Genomic DNA, 17,132 nt, shown 5'->3' with positions numbered 1-17,132 from the left:
TGTCAGTTTCAGTTTATTGGTTAGTTTTTCTAATAAGGCTGTTTCCCATACTATATAGTACCATTGGTCCATGCTTATTCCTGACAGGTCTCTCCAGTGTCTGGCTATGATGTTTCTGACTGTTGAGAGTAGGTGGGTGTGACGCTTTGTGTATGCTCTTTGCAATAAGCACCCTCTGCTCACTCAGAGAGATATTTACAGTGCTTTATTTTACATATGTACAAGCAGCACAGTACAATCATGCATCTGAATCGTCCGGTTCAGATTTGGGGAGTGGTCTTCTCCTGCTTCTCCTCCAATAGAAAAGGCGGGGGAACTTCATGGGACGTCTCTGATCCCTGCGCTTTAACCCTCTCCTTTGCATAGGCTCTCCGTCTGTTCCTGAGCTCCCTGTGCGGTGCTGGGGTCTCTTCAGCATCAGGGAGCCTTCCCGCCTCCTGGCTCTCTCCCTCTTCCCCTTCCGTCACTTCCTTTCTGTCTCCTTCTGACTGTTCCCACTCTGACTCTTCTCCCACCCACCCACCCACCCCGACTCAAAGGCGTTCGTTGGCAGTCCCGTGACAGTGGGTTATGAGCTCTTTATGATGTGAGTGGGCATTATTGTCTTGGAAGATGTTTAGTAGGGTGACTTCTAATACTTGCTTAGTTATTTTGCATATTTCTTATATGATCGTTGTCTAGAATAGTTGGATTTGGGGCATTCCCGCCAAAGATACCAGCTCTCTATCTTCAGTCTTCTCCACTGATCCCTCTCAAATGTCCCTGTTTAAAATTCCAATGCATATAGTAGGAAGGGAGATGGGTGGCGCTGTGGTTTAAACCACTGTGCCGTGATGGGGTGAGCTCCCGTTGTTCGGTTCCAGCTCCTGACCACCTAGCAGTTCAAAAGCACATCAAAGTGCCAGAAGCAGCTCAGTCATGCTGGCCACGTGACCCAGAAAAACTGTCTGAGAACAAACGCTAGCTCCCTTGGCCTGTAAGAGATGAGTGCCGCAACCCCAGATTCGTTTGCGACTGGACTTAACTGTCAAGGGTCCCTTTACCTTTATAGTAGGAAAATGCTCTGTTCAGAACAGCTCTACTTTTTATACCCTGCCCTTCTGGCTGGCTGAGTGTCCCCAGCCACTCTGGGAGGTTCCCATCAGAATATTAAAAATACGCTAAAACATCAAACATAAAAAACTTCCCTAAACAGGGCTGCCTTCAGATGTCTTCTAAAAGTCAGATAGTTGTTTATTTCCTTGACATCTGATGGGAGAACGTTTCACAGGGTGGGCACCACTACCAAGAAGGCTCTCTGCCTAGTTCCCTGTAGCTTCACTTATCACAGGGAGGGAACCGCCAGAAGGCCCTCAGAGCTGGACCTCAGTGTCCGGGCTGAACAATGGGGGTGGAGACACTCCTTCAGGTATACTGGGCCAAGGTCATTTAGGGCTTTAAAGGTCAGCACTAACACTTTGAATTGTGCTCGGAAACGTACTGGGAGCCAGGGATGATCCTTTAGGACTGGTGTTATATGGTCTCGGCAGCCACTCCCATTCCCCAGTCTAGTTGTCGCATTCTGGATCAGTCGTAGTTTCCAGGTCGCCTTCAAAGGTAGCCCCACGGAGAGCGCATTGCAGTAGTCCAAGCTGGAGATAACCAGAGCATGCAGCACTCTGGCAAGACAGTCAGAGAAGATGTTTGGCACCAGCTTGGCTGCAGGAGTTTCTGGAAGAAAGCATACGAGGCACCATCTTATGAACTCCACTCTGGATTTGTGCAGCCTTTTCCTCTCCTGAAGATACCCTGCAAGGCAATGGAGGTTAAGGATCAGACTTTTCCTTCTCCTAGATGGGCTCCCTTTTCCAGGTGGGTGCCCCTCACTTCCCTCTGCAACAGAAAGCACCTTTTCAACTGTTGGACCCACTCATGATCCTGTCTGCTCAATCTACCAGAGCCCGTCTTCACATGCAGGGGAAGTCGCCAACTTGCCAAGGTTTTGAGACCCATCAGCTACCCTCACCTGGTTTAGCCAGCCAGTCGAAGCCGTTTCCCAGAGTGTGACTGCTGTCGCCTGCTGGCAGCTTCTAGGAGCCACAGGTGAGAGCTGAGTGCAGGTTGTGGACCAAAATTGGACCAACTACCTGAGAAGGAGCATGATGTGTCCCCCACCAGAGATACCACCCCATACACCCCTTTTTCAGCATACCCCAAATATCAGTATTCTGATGTTTGCAGATCATAGAATCTTAGAACTGGAAGGGACCCAGCGGTCACCTAGTCCAACCCTCTGCAAGGCAAGAATTTCAGCCAAAGCATCCATGACAGATGGCCACCCAACCTTTGCTTAAAAAACTCCAAGGAAGGAGAGTCCACCCGCTCTTGTGGAAGTCCATTCCGCTGCTGAACAGCTCTTAATGTCAGAAAGTCCTACCCTCTAGAGCAGGAGAAAACAAGCACATTCCCTCTTCCATGTGACAGCACTTAAGATATTTGAAGATGGCTATTATTTCTCAGTCTCCTCTTTTCCAGGCTAAATATACTCAGCTCCTTCAACTGTTCCTCATAAGGCTTTGTTTCCAGACCTTTGATCATCTTGGTTGCCCTCCTGTGCAAATGTTCTAGCTTGTCAACAACCAACAATCTACAAGAAAGAAGATTCCACCTAAACATTAGGAAGAACTTCCTGACAGTAAGAGCTGTTCGACAGTGGAATTTGCTGCCAAGGAGTGTGGTGGAGTCTCCTACTTTGGAGGTCTTTAAGCAGAGGCTTGACAACCATATGTCAGGAGTGCTCTGATGGTGTTTCCTGCTTGACAGGGGGTTGGACTCGATGGCCCTTGTGGTCTCTTCCAACTCTATGATTCTATGATTCTATGATTCTATGATTCTATGATTCTTAAATTGTGGTGCCCAGAATTGGACAAAGAATTCTAGGTGTGGTCTGACAAAGGCAGAATAGAGTAGTACTGGACACTAGGCTTCTGTTGATGCAGCCTAGAATAGCGTGTTAAGCTTGTGTTCCACCAAGACCCCAGGGGTGTCCTAACTTTTTTCAAAGATGGCCAGAGAGAGCTTTTTTTAGGATTTTACCCCAGAAAATAAACTTCCACAGGGGCTGGATTAAACTGACCAGTGGGCCAGATTAGGCCCCTGAAACGGACTTTGGACATGCCTGCCCTAGATCCTTTTCACATGTACGGCTAGTAAGCCAAGTATCCACCATCCTATATTTTTGCATCTGGTTCTTCCTGCCTAAGTGTAGCACCTTATATTTGTCCCTACTGAAATTCATAATCTGGTGTTTCTCTCCCTCCCGCGGCTGGGTCTTCAAAAAACTATTGAACGTGCTTAGTGTGTATTGCAAGCAGGGATGTTTATCCATAAACTAAGACCAATATTGTGGTTTTTGGTAGGCATACATGGTTCTTAGACCAGCAAGCCATAGAACAAACCAAACCCGCATTTTTAGATATCTGGATGTTCTTATTAGTGGAAACCCTTTCATGGAAATGACATATGAAACAGTAAAATCTAAAGCACTGAAAACTATAGGGGCATTGATGGAATTTTATAGGGAAGTCAACCGACTACTTTTTCAGTATTTCCCTCCCCACTGGATACTTCACCTTTTCTTTCCCTTTGTTGTTTTTCTGTGGGATTGAGCGTTCATAAGTATCGGGACCCTGAAGAGTATACAATTTCTTCTCTGACTTGTTTCTCTCTGTCCTTATCAGTCCCTTTCTATTCTCGGACGCCTCTTTTCCTGGTTTCTGCTTGCCTGTTTCTGATGACACCACGGACAACTTTTTCTCCTGTCCTTTGCCTGTTTGGGGGAAAGAAGGAAGAAGGGAAATGTGTTAGGAGTTCAAGGCAGGAACCAATGATCTGATCAGCAGTCAAAACCAACGACCTGCTTTTCTTCATTCATCACCTCTGGAGTTCTTCTCTTTCCTATTTCCACGCCCTATGGAAACCTCTGAAGACAAAAATACAGTTTTCCAGGAGGCAGGAAACTGGTTCAAATGGCAGTTTGCAAATCTGCAGAGTGCCATGGGTCAGGAGTCCACTTTGCCTGCTGAACAGCAGCCTGAACGAAGAGAAGGCAGAGAGACTCCACCTTCAGCTGACCAGCCTTCAAGGACACAGAGGAGAAGACACTGATGAGAACTGCAGAACTGTTGCAAGGAGATAAGGAATACCTGTTACCCATTCAAGATATGCTCAAGAATCGACAGACACAGCAGTGGAGAAAAAGAAAGTAAAAATTTATTGCTGAGCAATAGAGACCCAGGGGAATGATTTCCAGAGCCTGGGCCCAGAGCCCTAGGGGCTTTAGGTTTATATACCTTATTCCAAACAGCAATTAAACATTACATATTCATATATTGCAGCAAAATCAAACCAATGAACATGGGTGCAGCCCTTCCTATGTCTATGTAAAGATTACTTCTGCTTTTCCATATACTGGTATGTGCATAAGAAATAACGGCCTTTACCCTATTTTCAGCAAACTAGCAAAAAGAGGGGGAGCAAACTAGCAAAAAGAGAGGGAAAACCCTTTGGCAGTTGAAGCCAAAATCCCCCCTTCTGTTATCAGGCAGATGCCTTATGTTATGTGGCAAACATCCAATTTCCTGTTTCTCAGGTCGGCGTGACCGTCTGGTGCTATTTTCGTGAGCCTAAGAAACAGCCTGAGGAATGTTCCCTACAGAATGCAGACGTAGCTAAATATTTACTGTATTTTTCGCTCTATAAGACGCACCAGACCACAAGACGCACCTAGTTTTTGGAGGAGGAAAACAAGGAAAAAAATATTCTGAATCTCAGAAGCCAGAACAGCAAGAGGGATCGTTGTGCAGTGAAAGCAGCAATCCCTCTTGCTGTTCTGGCTTCTGGGATACCTGCGCAGCCTGCATTCGCTCCATAAGACGCACACACATTTCCCCTTACTTTTTACGAGGGAAAAAGTGAGTCTTATAGAGCAAAAAATACGGTAGTTGCTTTCTGCAAGCACAGCAACAGGGCAGAGAGACTTTGATTCTTAAGATTTTAGGCACTTCTAGCATTAACAATTATGCATTGTTAGGGTACATGGTTATACATAAGGCATAAAGGTAAAGCTCTTCCAGATGGCCTTGCCACAGAGCATCAAGCAGCAGTCAGATGCTGGAAACAACGCTTATAGTTTCTGGCCCTACATTTCTGCTTCCTGCTCGCTTTGACCCTTATCACTATGACCATTGGATTCCATGACCCCTGGACCATCTGACCATGTGGATTGCTGTTCGTCCGGCCCTAGGTCTGGACTTGACTTTGGATGCTAGCACCTCAGAGACTCGTCGAGTTGGCTGGTCTCACTCCACTGAGCTCTGAACATTGCGGCTCAGCAACGAGACTACGGCAAAGTGGAGATTTTGACAGCTGCGTGCCCCTGCTTCGATGAGGCTAATCCCGAGGAAATGTTCTCCGCCCCCTAGTAGCTGGCCAGAGAGAAAAGCCCAGCCTTGGGACGCGGGTCTAAACCACTGAGCCTAGGGGCTGCCGATCGGAAGGTCGGCAGTTCGAATCCCAGCAACGGGGTGAGCTCCCATTGTTCAGTCCCTGCTCCTGCCCACCTAGCAGTTCAAAAGCACATCAAAGTGCAAGTAGATAAATAGGTACTGCTCTGGTGGGAAGGTAAACGGCATTTCCATGTGCTGCTCTGATTCGCCACATGACCTGGCCACATGACCTGGAAGTTGTCTATGGACAAATGTCAGCTCCCTCGGCCTGTAAAGTGAGATAAGCGCGCAACCCGAGTCCGCATCTTGAAAGACCTACATTGGCTCCCAGTATGTTTCTGAGCACAATTCAAAGTGTTGGTGTTGACCTTCAAAGCCCTAAACAGCCTCGGCCCAGTATACCTGAAGGAGCATTTCCATCCCCATTGTTCATTCAGGGCGCTGAGGTCCAGCGCTGAGGGCCTTCTGGCAGTTCCCTCATTGCGAGAAGCCAAGTTACAGGGAACCAGGCAGAGGGCCTTCTTGGTAGTGGCACCCGCCCTGTTGAACACCCTCCCACCAGATGTCACAGAGATAAACAACTACATTCAGAAGACATCTGAAGGCAGCCCTGTTCAGGGAAGTTTTTAATGTGTGACATCTTAATGTATTTTTAGTCTTTGTTGGAAGCAGCCCAGAGTTGCTGTGGAAACCCAGCCAGATGGGCGAGGTACAAATAAATTATTGTTGTTGTTGTCGTTGTTATTAAACTACAGTTCCCAGGGTTCTTTGGCAGATGCCAGGACAGCCAATAGGATGGGGGGTGGGGGAGATACAAGAGTACTTTACAATATACAAAAGTCAATGGCAGATGAAGGTGATGGACTATATGGAATTGGCGGAAATGACTGGCAGAATCCGAGACCAGGGAGAAGAGTTGGTGGAAGAAGATTGGAAGAAATTTAAAGACTATTTGCAGAAATACTGTAAAATTAATGAATGTTAAAATGATGTTGGAATGGAAATAAGCGGTTTTGGTAATAAGGTTAATAAGAATATGCAAATATAGATCGTTATATGGATGGAAATACATAGTTATAATAGGTTAAGATACAGAGCAAAGATAAATGAAAGAGGGTAAGGATTTGCTGAAAGGATTTTGTAAGCAGGAATACAAAAAGGGGAGGTGTGAGGAGGTCAAGGAAATAAGTAAATGAGCCTAAAGATATTGAAAATTTGATTTTTTCTTTTTAATTTTTTTTTCCTTTTTCCAGCCAGCTGTTTTTTGTATTTTGTATTTTCCTTTTTCTCTTTTAGGTCCTCTTTTTGGTGTTTTTCTTGTTATCTTTTTTCTTTTTTTGTGTAATCTGTGTTTATGTGTAATCTTTGGTATAGTTTTCTTGGTTCTTTGAACCTATGTTGTTGTAAAATTTTAATAAATATTTTATTACAAAAAAACACAATATACAAAAGTCAAAATGCTGAAACAGATTAAAACTAAACCATTCTCCGAAGCACCTAGGTAGGCCGATAATGCCAAGGTTGCAGGTTCGATCCCCGTAAGGGACAGCTGCAAATTTCTGTTTTGCAGAGGGTTGATCCACAGGGGTGGGGGGGTGTCAAGAAGAGCCTATCATGAAGCGTGGGTACCCAGGAAGGGGGGTCTCTTCGCCGTCCTTTTGTTTTTGCTCGTCGTTGGTCGGGGGTGGGAAGGAGCTTGTTTTCCTTCTGTCACCTAGTTCAACGACGGCCATTTCCCTCCGCAACAAGGCTCGTCCTCCCGCTCATCCCGTGCAGGAAACTGGAGAGGGGGCGGGCGTCAAACAATTTTGTGCAATGCAAAAAAATAAGAATTGTGCAATGCAAAAAAATGTTGCGCAATGCAAAATAGGCAACTTTTTAGTTGCATCTACATTGCATGGATCAGATCCCCCATCCCGCCTCCCCACCATTATCACCCCCCCAAAAAAATCTGCGCCTTTACCTCTTTGCCCTCTCCAGGAACCGGCCTCCCCCTCAGTCCAAGGGACCTGACCTCGCGGGTTTCCCCTACCAGGAAAAAGAGTGGAGGGGTATCTTCAGAAGTCTCCCCTCCCCACTCTTAAAATCTGCCGCCTTAGAGGACCCATCCCCTACCCTCCCCCCCCCCCCGCGCGCTTGGAAACAGCCTCCGAACAGCGCTCCCTGCAGCTTTGGAAACTAGGGCAGCGACACTTCGGGTTCCCTTTCGAACGCGGCGGCCCATAGAGCTACGAATGTAGAGCCGCCCCTCCCAGCTTGTGATCTGCGGGTGGGAGCAGACAGTGGGGGCGCCACCGGTTTCTGCTCGCAGGGAGAGGGAGATCTTCACCCTTCCCTCTAGCTCAATGACCTCCGGCTACTCGAGAGGCGGGGAGGGATCTCAACCCGCTTTCCCCGGAAGTGGAGAAGGAAGAAGGGAAAGAGGTGCAACATATTTGGGGGTAATTTTGCATTGCTGGGGGGGGGGGAAGGGTTTTTTTGGGGGGGGGCGAGAATGGGAGACGTTGATCCGGGACGTTGATCCAGGCCACCCAGCTGGAAAGTGTCGTCTCTCCACCCCACCCAGAGGAGCCAGGTCCTGGGGGGTCCCTTCGATGCCCCCCATAAAATATTTGAGGGGACCGCTACCACTAACCCAAGTGGATGGGCATTGCCATTCAAATGGGGGGGGGGAGCCGTGTCATGTGATTGATTGTGCAAAGTGGGGCTTGCCTGCTCCTCCTATCTATCATCTATCTATCTGTCTGTCTTAACCCATGTTTGAACAAAGGAATGGATTCTGAGACTTGCATTTGATCCTTGCATTTGGTGCAGGGATATGAAATGGTTTAGGGACTTAAAAGCCTTCTAAATAATCTCAAGGCTGGATGAATCAAATAAATGCCTCCTGTCCAGCTCACTAGGGGAAGAACATGCACCCCCCCCACCACCAGGTTTTGATGCTTTTTCTTTCCGAAAAGGGGATATTCTCCAGGTACCCTCTTGGGAGTTTGTTGGAAGGGGAGATCAAAGCCTCCGTGTGTGTGTGGGGGGGGGATCTGGACTCTCTTTGAGGATTGGCTCAGCTCAGGGATGCTGAGGGTCTTTCTCTGCTGGGGCTGCCAGCCTCATTCTCGTCCGCCTTGAAAACATCCAGATTGACAGGGGGAAACCTCTTAGCGTTAAAGGGGTTCCAAAGCCCACCACTTGGGCAGTGCTCACACAACAACAAGAAGAAGAAGAGTTTGGATTTGATATCCCGCCTTTCACTCCCTTTAAGGAGTCTCAAAGCGGCTAACATTCTCCTTTCCCTTCCTCCCCCACAACAAACACTCTGTGAGGTGAGTGGGACTGAGAGACTTCACAGAAGTGTGACTGGCCCAAGGTCACCCAGCAGCTGCATGTGGAGGAGCGGAGACGCGAACCCGGTTACCCAGACTACGTGACTACCGCTCTTAACCACTACACCACACTGGCTCTCTACACTACACCACTACACCACAACAAACCTGTGAGGTTGGCCAGGATTATAAGCAGAGCAAAATGTAGTGGTTGGAACAGGAGAGGGGAGCGTTCTTCAGCCAGAGGGCCACATTTGATCCCTTAGCAGCCTTCCAGGGGCCACTTCCATTTGTGGGCGGGGCCAGAGACAAAAGTGGGTGGAGTTAGGGATGTGACTGAGCTTTGTCCAGTAGGTACAGTGGTACCTCGGGTTAAGTACTTAATTCGTTCTGGAGGTATGTTCTTAACCTGAAGCACCACTTTAGCTAATGGGGCCTCCTGCTGCTGTTGCGCCGCCGGAGCACAATTTCTGTTCTCATCCTGAGGCAAAGTTCTTAACCTGAGGTACTATTTCTGGGTTAGCAGAGTCTGTAACCTGAAGCGTATGTAAACTGAATCGTATGTAACCCGAGGTACCACTGTATTCACACAATAGTATGTAACCCGAGGTACCATTCAAAGGATCCTTTCCGGCCACGTAAATTCTGTCAGCAAGGACTCAGGGCAGTGATGGAGAGGGTGTTTGGCTTGGGGAGATTCCTGAGTGCTGGATGGGGAGGACTCGAAGGCTGGATTTTGGCCTAGGGTGCCAATATCACCAAACTTCGTATCTCCTTCCCCTAGTCCTGGTTAGACCTGAGAGTGCTCTCAAGCTTCCCACCTCACACCCCAGCTTGTATGGAGCTTCTGCAACCTGATTCTCTCCAAATACCAGTTTTCTTTCAACCACAGATGGGCAATAATTTATGAGGTTGCTTTTTTCTTTATTAAAAATGTTTGCAAAGGTCAGAAAATGGTTTGACAAATAGCTGTTTGAAGGAAACGAAAAGCGAGGTCTATAGATATATGAGTGTCTGGAAGAGGTTGGAGGATGGATGGCGGCTAACAGATTGAGGTTGAATCCTGACAAGACTGATGTACTGTTTGTGGGTGGACAGGGTGGGCAGCTGTGGGGGAATCCCTGGTCGTGAGGGGGGGTAACTGTGCCCCTGAAGGACCAGGTGTGCAGTCTGGGAGCAATTTTGGCTCACAGCTGTCCATGGAGGTGCAGGTCAAAATCTGTGTCCAGGGCAGTTATCTACCATCTCCATCTGAGACCCTACCTTCCCACAGACTGTGTCCACAGAGTGGTGCATGCCCTGGTTATCTTCCGCTTGGACTACTGCAATGCGCTCTACGTGGGGCTACTTTTGAAGGTGGCTTGGAAACCACAACTAATCTAGAATGTAGCAATTAGACTGGTGACTGGGAGTGGTCGCCAGGACCATATAACACCGGTCTTGAAAGACCTACATTGGCTCCCAGTACGTTTCCGAGCACAATTCAAAGTGTTGGTGCTGGCCTTTAAAGCCCTAAACGGCCCTGTAGGCCTGAAGGAGCATCTCCACCCCCATCATTCAGCCTGGACACTGAGGTCCAGCTCCAAGGGCCTTCTGCTGGTTCCCTTAACTGCGAGAAGTGAGGTTGAACGGAACCATGCAGAGGGCCTTCTTGGTAGTGGCACCCGCCCTGTGGAATGCCCTCCCAACAGATGTCAAGGGAATTAAAAACTACAGTGGTGCCTCTGGTTGCGAACGGGATGTGTTCCGGAGGCCCGTTCGCAACATGAAAAGAGCGCAACCTGCAGCACGTGCGGCTTGTGATTTGGCGCTTAAGCGCAATTTAGCGCTTATGCACATGTGCGAGCAGCGAAACCCAGAAGTATCCCTTTCTGGTACTTCCGGGTCACCGCGGGACGTAACCTGAAAGAACATAACATGAAGCAAACGTAACATGAGATATGACTGTATCTGACTTTTAGAAGACATCTGAACGCAGCCCTGTTTAGGGAAATTTTTAATGTCTAATGTTTTACCGTTTTTATGTGTTGTAAGCTGCCCAGAGTGGCTGGGGAAACCCAGCCAGATGGGCAGAGTATTATTATTATTATTATTATTATTATTATTATTATTAATTAAGAATAACCTTTCTTTATGTGTTTTTGAATTTGATCCTAAAACTTTACTAACTTGTGTATCTGGATGAACATATGCTGAATGTCCCCTAAAGGCTGAGACAGCTTATAATGCTATAAACCTCCTGTACACAGGATGACATGTTCCCTGTTTCTCTCTCCTGCAGACCCTGCAATGGCACCACTTAAGAGCTGCTCCCTGCTTTGAAGTACATCGTGACAACAGCTGAGAGTCCCAGAAGTGGCCAACTTTACGGCTCCTCCGAATCGCCTCACCAATGGCCTCAGAGGCACCGTTTGGACCTTCTCTTCTTCAAGGTGGAGTGGGAAGAGGAGCCAGGCAGCTTCTTCAGGTAGGGAAAGAGCATTGGGGAATCAGGTTGGAGGGAAGAGGCACAGATGGGACCACCCAGCCTCCCTCTGTGTTGAGTGGGGATGATGGGGATCTAAGAGCAGCTCTGTCTTCTTCCTCTTCTTCTTCCAGGCCCTCTTGACCTTTGAGGAGGTGGCTGTGTTTTTCACGGAGGAGGAGTGGGCTCTGCTGGATCCAGGCCAAAGAGCTCTGCACAAGGAAGTCATGGAGGAGAATTATGAGATGGTGGCCTCTCTAGGTAAGGATGCATTTTTTATTCCTCTTGGCTATTAGACGTTGGAGGCGTGAATTTGCTGTTTGTGCCATTTAATCATGCAGTGTAGGAAGAACATACGAATAGGCCAGTGCAGTGGTCCATTTGGCCTGCTTCCTGTTTTCATAGCGCCCAACAGATGCCTGTGGGAAACCCGCAAGCAGGATATGAGCACAAGAGCAACTTTCCCCTCGCCTCTTGACTGGTCCAACTCCTCAATGCAGGAATACGCAGCTGTCCCGTTCAGGGATCGAACCTGCAAGCTTGCCGTTATCAGCTCCATTCTCTAACCAACTGAGCTATCCTGGTTGTCGGGTACGGAAGCTGATGAAGCCACAAGTTACATTTTTTGATATAAGATCAGCAATTTAAGTTCTTCGTCAACTCTTGGAATGGATGCCCACTGGATCTAGCGATCTTTTTTATTTATTTGTTTTTATTTTTTAAAACATCATTTTAAATTACATTTGAGTGTAGATTGCTCTCAACTAGGGCCAGGGCCTTTTCTATGGGAGTTGGAACTTAAGAGGTTAAGTTGTTCCCATGATGCCTCAGCATTCTGACGTCAGCTTTGGAAGCTGGGAGGAGATTTGGGAGGAGTCTATCTCTGTTCCTCTCGGGTCGTTGAGAGAGAGAGACGCAGTTCATAATGGCTGCGAGGAGTCCTGGAAATTTCTGAGAAAATGATGCAATAAAAGAGCTGTAAATGGACATTACTGTGCTCTGTGTGTTTGTGGGAAACTAAGTGACAGTTTGCTGCTGTGTTTTACTCTGCTGGGCGTGACGGAGAAGAAGGAGCAGATCGCGCAGAGGAAGTGTGCCGGACCTGCCGAAGCTGCCATAAAGAGCTAATTGCCGATAATAAATCAATTAGCATGTCACGGACTAATCAAAACATCTACATTTTCAGCATTGGCCCCCATGTGGTGGAACACTCTGTCACAAGAGACTAGGGCCCTGTGGGATTTGACATCTTTTTGCAGGGCCTGCAAGACGGAGCTGTTCTGCCTGGCCTTCGGCTTAGACTCACTCTGACCCCTTATATGTGATTTGGTATATAAATTTTCCCTTGGCTTTTTTGCTGGCCCATGTAGGACCAGCATGGATAGCTGGCTCGGGTGAATATCTGAAGTTTCCTCCCTTTATGGTCTTGATTTATGGGCTACTACTAAAATGAGGCTGCATTTTAAGCTGTATTTTAATTAACTGTTTGGTTGTTGTTGTTTGTTTGTTTTTGTTTTTTCTATTACGTTTTATTGTAATTCATCTTTGGTGTTAGTTGCCCTGAGCCCAGCCGGGGAGGGAGGGGTATAAATCAAAATTTATTATTATTAAATTTATTATTGTTTTATAAAAAAAAATGATTGATACATTCATTTGACTATGCTGGCATCTATTTTGAAGTGTTGCTCAGAGAAAAATAAGGAGCCCCGTTAATCTTTGAGCTGATCAGGTGCTCTGATGAAAAATGGAATAGCAAGGTCCAGGAGAGAATAATACATGGTAAATGAATCTGCCACAGAAATTCCAAGCCGTTGCATGTTGGCCATGTGCGTAAGCTTCTTGTCTAGCACTGAGCAGGGTATTAACTGCTCAGAACACTCTCGAAGAAGCACAATATGGCTCCAGGCTGGTTTCAGCTGCCTCCAGAACAGAGGTGTTGACTGACAGCTAAAATGGGCAGTACCTTTATCTTCCAGCAGTGCAACACTGCCACAGACATGGCCATGACAAAGACAGCTGACCACCCCTTGAGTTTTATTTTATTAGGCCCAGAACTTCATATCTCACTATCCGCCTTACTTCTCTAGACTTTGTCTCCTACAAAGGTTACTTCAGGTCCTGGAATTTACCCTATTTCCTCTGTTGTGATATAGTTTGTTTGGCTTCTCTGCAGTCTCCTTTTCCTTCCTCACAACTCCTTTGACTCTCTTGCCACCCAAGTTTCCAGCTGCCTCCCTAGACAGTTTCCTGCTAGTGATATTTAAATAACTTAAATCATATTTAAATCACTTCTTGTCGTTGGCCTTGGTATGTTTCTAGCAATGCGTTCCTCAGTGTCTTTTCTAACATCCCTTTCTGTCTGTTAGCACCTTTTCTTGCCAGAGTTTGTGTTCCTTTTTGTTCTCTTAATTTGGACAAGATTTCAGTTTTTCGAAGGAAACCTTCTAGTCTCTCGCTGCTTCTCTGTCTCTGCTGATTAACTGTCCCAGTGTCCTCTTTGCTGTCCTGGTACCTTTCCTGATCTACAGTATAAAATCAAGTGGAATGATTTACCAACTTCCTTTTTACCAGCCTCCTCATTTGGGGGAAGTTTTCTCTTCTGAAATCAAACCATGTTGCATTTCCCTGGTATCGACCATTTATACTTGCATTTCAAGTAATTAACCAGTCTTCCTTTATTCTTCTTGTGCGTATGAACTTCTTATGGGCATAATGATGTTACTGGGTAAATACATAATACATTATAAACCCACACTTTGTAATAGCAGGGACCACACAGGCGCCTCCTAGTCATGTGGTGCATATTTATAGCATCTCAATGCCTAATCCCTTTCCTTGGCTTTGAACTCATGGATACGGATCGATTAGAAATGGCTGGATATTTTGTGACCACAGGTCAGGTGTCTAACATAGTCTCTTTCCTTGAAAGAATCAGACCTCCGTTCCTGTTGGGAAGAAGGACACGATCCATTTCTCCAGGATCTCAAAAAAGGGGAGACCTCAGCAGGTTGGTACTTAGTTGTGTTCTGGGGTTCTTTTTCTTCTGAAAAGAGAGGAAGGAGAGGTTTGTTGCCTTTATGTCTTGCTTCTGGGTTCCTGTCCGCATCTACTTGGCCCATGTAGGGCTCTTGGAATAACCCACAAGGACAAATGTGGACCCCAGAGCTTCTCCAGCTAGTCCTTGGGACTGTGCCCCCCTCACTACATGACACATATCCCTTGATAACTCAGATTCAGCTGGGCATGGAAAGGAAAAGGGGGAGATGCTTGAAAATGGTAAAATCAGAGTAGCAGAGAAATGGGCCCGATTCAAAGTGTCTGCTTCTACCTTGCAGTTTGAATGACCTTTTCTTTTTCTCCTTCCCCTCCGAAAAGGTAACGGGCAAAACAGGGAGAATAACAAGGAGCCATCCATGGTGTCATCAGAAAATGTAGAGCAAGAAGCATGGAAAGAGACTTTTGTAGATCAAGGAGCACCCCAAAAGCATGTAGGAAACATGTTGAAGAGTGGGGGAATTAAATCCTTGGCTACTGAGGACATCGATGTCCATGTACCCCTGAGTTCACAGGAAGATCACACAGGAAACACTGGGAAAGCATGTCCAGAACGCAGCAAACTATATAGTCACCCAACTCAATTTAATGTACGTTACAACATCCACACAGGAGAGAAACCACTGAAATGTTTGAAGTGTGGAAAGAGCTTCAGTCATAGTAAAACTCTTACTCAACATCAAAGAACTCACACAGGGGAAAAACCGTTCAAATGCCTAGAGTGTGGAAAGAGCTTCAGTCGCAGTGGAACTCTAACTCAGCATCAAACAACGCACACAGGGGAGAAGCCATTTAAATGCAGAGAGTGTGGAAAGAACTTCAGTGGCATTAGTAACCTTACTAAGCATCTAAAAACCCACACAGGGAAGAAGCCATATAAATGCAAGGAGTGTGGGAAGAGCTTCACTCATAGGAACACCCTTACTTTACATCAAAGAACCCACACAGGGGAGAAACCGTTTAACTGCATGGAGTGTGGAAAGAACTTCACTCATAAGAATACCCTTACTTTACATCAAAGAACCCACACGGGGGAGAAACCGTTTAAATGTATGGTGTGCGGAAAGAGTTTCAGACATGGTGGAAGCCTTAAGTTACATTACACAACACACACAGTGGAGAAACCATTTAAATGCAAGGAGTGTGGAAAGTGCTTTAGTTGGAGAGGTTACCTTTATTCACATCGAAGAACCCATACAGGAGAGAAACCTTACACATGTATCGAGTGTGGAAAGAGCTTTTCCCAGAGTGGAAACCTTACTGCACATCAAAGAATCCACACAGGGGAGAAACCATTTACATGTATGGAGTGTGGAAAGAGCTTTTGTGGGAAAGGTGACCTTACTCAGCATCAAAGAACGCACACCGGGGAGAAACCATTTAAATGTATGGAGTGTGGAAAGTGTTTCAGTAGCAGTGGGTATCTTAATGTACATCAAAGTACACACACAGGGAACAAACCATATGTGTGCATAGAGTGTGGAAAGAGTTTCAGCACAAGTGGAAACCTTAGATTCCATCAACAAACCCACACAGGGGAGAAACCATTTAAATGCATGCAGTGTGGAAAGGGTTTCAGTCAGAGTGGAAGACTTATTGCACATCAAATCACCCACACAGCAGAGAAACCATTTAAATGTATGGAGTGTGGAAAGAGCTTTTGCCAGAAAGGAAGCCTTATCGCACATCAAAGAACCCATACTGGGGAGAAGCCATTTAAATGTATGGACTGTGGAAAGGGATTTAGCCAGAAGGGAAGACTTACTGCACATCAAATAACCCACACGGGAGAAACCATTTAAATGTATGGAGTGTGGAAAGAGTTTTAGTCAGAGTGGAAACCTTGCTTCACATCAGATAACCCATACAGGAGCAAAACCTCACAGATGTATGGTGTGTGGAAAGAGTTTTGGTTCAAGGCATAACCTTACTGTGCATGACAGAATCCATACCAGCGAGAAACTACTGAAATGTATAGAGTGTGGAATGACCTTTAGCCAGAGCAGAAGCCTTATTGCACATCAAAGAACCCATACGGGGGAGAAACCATTTAAATGTATGGAGTGTGGAAAGAGCTTCAGTCGCAATTACTATCTTACTTTGCATCAAAGAACCCATAGAGGAGAGACACCATATAAATGCATGGAGTGTGGAAAGAGCTTCTGTGATAGGGGGAGCCTGAAATCACATCAAAGAATCCACACTGGGGAGAAGCCATTTAAATGTATGGCATGTGGCAAGAAGTTCCCTCGGAGTAGTGCCCTTACTGTGCATCAAAGAATCCACACAGGGGAGAAACCATTTCAATGCAGAGAGTGTGGAAAGAGCTTCCGTAGGACTAGTGACCTTACTGTGCATCAAAGAACCCATACAGGGGAGACACCCTACAAATGCATGGAGTGTGGAAAGAACTTCTGTGATAGGGGAAGCCTCAAATCACATCAAAGAATCCACACAGGGGAGAAACCGTTTAAATGCATGGAGTGTGGGAAGAACTTTCGTAGGACTTGTGACCTTACTGTGCATCGAAGAATGCACACAGGGGAGAAACCCTTTAAATGCATGGAGTGTGGAAAGAGCTTCAGTCAGGGAAATAGACTTACTTTACATCAAAGAATCCACACGGGAGAAAAACCCCTTAAATGCATGGAATGTGGAAAGAACTTCAGTCAGAGAAGTAAACTCACTTTACATCAAAGAATCCATACAGGGGACAAACCATTTAAGTGCATGGAGTGTGGAAAATGCTTCACTCAGAGGAGTAAACTTACTTTACATCAGAAAATCCACACAGGAGAAAAACCATTT

At 46.4% G+C, this 17,132-nt stretch overlaps 2 protein-coding genes and 1 long non-coding RNA gene across 5 annotated transcripts in view; 2 read left to right on the top strand and 1 right to left on the bottom strand.

The window, feature by feature from the left end:
- The window catches only part of LOC310699299 (vomeronasal type-2 receptor 26-like), a gene marked incomplete at its 3' end in the record, with an annotated part of 299,229 nt that overhangs the window by 62,685 nt on the left and 219,412 nt on the right, over positions 1–17,132 (top strand). The window lies entirely within an intron of this gene.
- Positions 191–7,561, bottom strand: LOC310702135. Its single transcript, XR_014523281.1, has 3 exons — positions 7,450–7,561; positions 3,612–3,808; positions 191–1,788 (listed from the first exon to the last, which is right to left on the bottom strand). It is a non-coding gene; the product is annotated as an uncharacterized lncRNA (long non-coding RNA).
- LOC310701458 (uncharacterized protein) lies at positions 217–16,126 on the top strand (the record flags this gene model as incomplete). 3 transcript variants are annotated; one of them, XM_083492359.1, is made up of 5 exons in its annotated part: positions 217–586; positions 11,088–11,273; positions 11,405–11,531; positions 14,200–14,277; positions 14,646–16,126. In XM_083492359.1, the coding sequence occupies exons 2-5, from the start codon at positions 11,199–11,201 to the stop codon at positions 16,124–16,126; spliced, it is 1,761 nt and encodes a 586-aa protein (XP_083348485.1). In that variant the 5' UTR covers positions 217–586; positions 11,088–11,198. The 3 variants fall into 3 exon arrangements, with proteins under 3 accessions (XP_083348485.1, XP_083348484.1, XP_083348483.1); XM_083492358.1 differs by lacking the exon at positions 217–586 and adding an exon at positions 7,763–7,910; XM_083492357.1 differs by lacking the exon at positions 217–586 and adding an exon at positions 7,768–7,927.

The sequence above is a fragment of the Podarcis liolepis genome, assembly GCF_965112155.1.
Source record: "Podarcis liolepis genome assembly, chromosome: 2".
NCBI lineage: Eukaryota > Metazoa > Chordata > Lepidosauria > Squamata > Lacertidae > Podarcis > Podarcis liolepis.
Note: the sequence above shows the minus strand (reverse complement) of the source record. Positions and strands in the feature narration are given on the sequence as shown.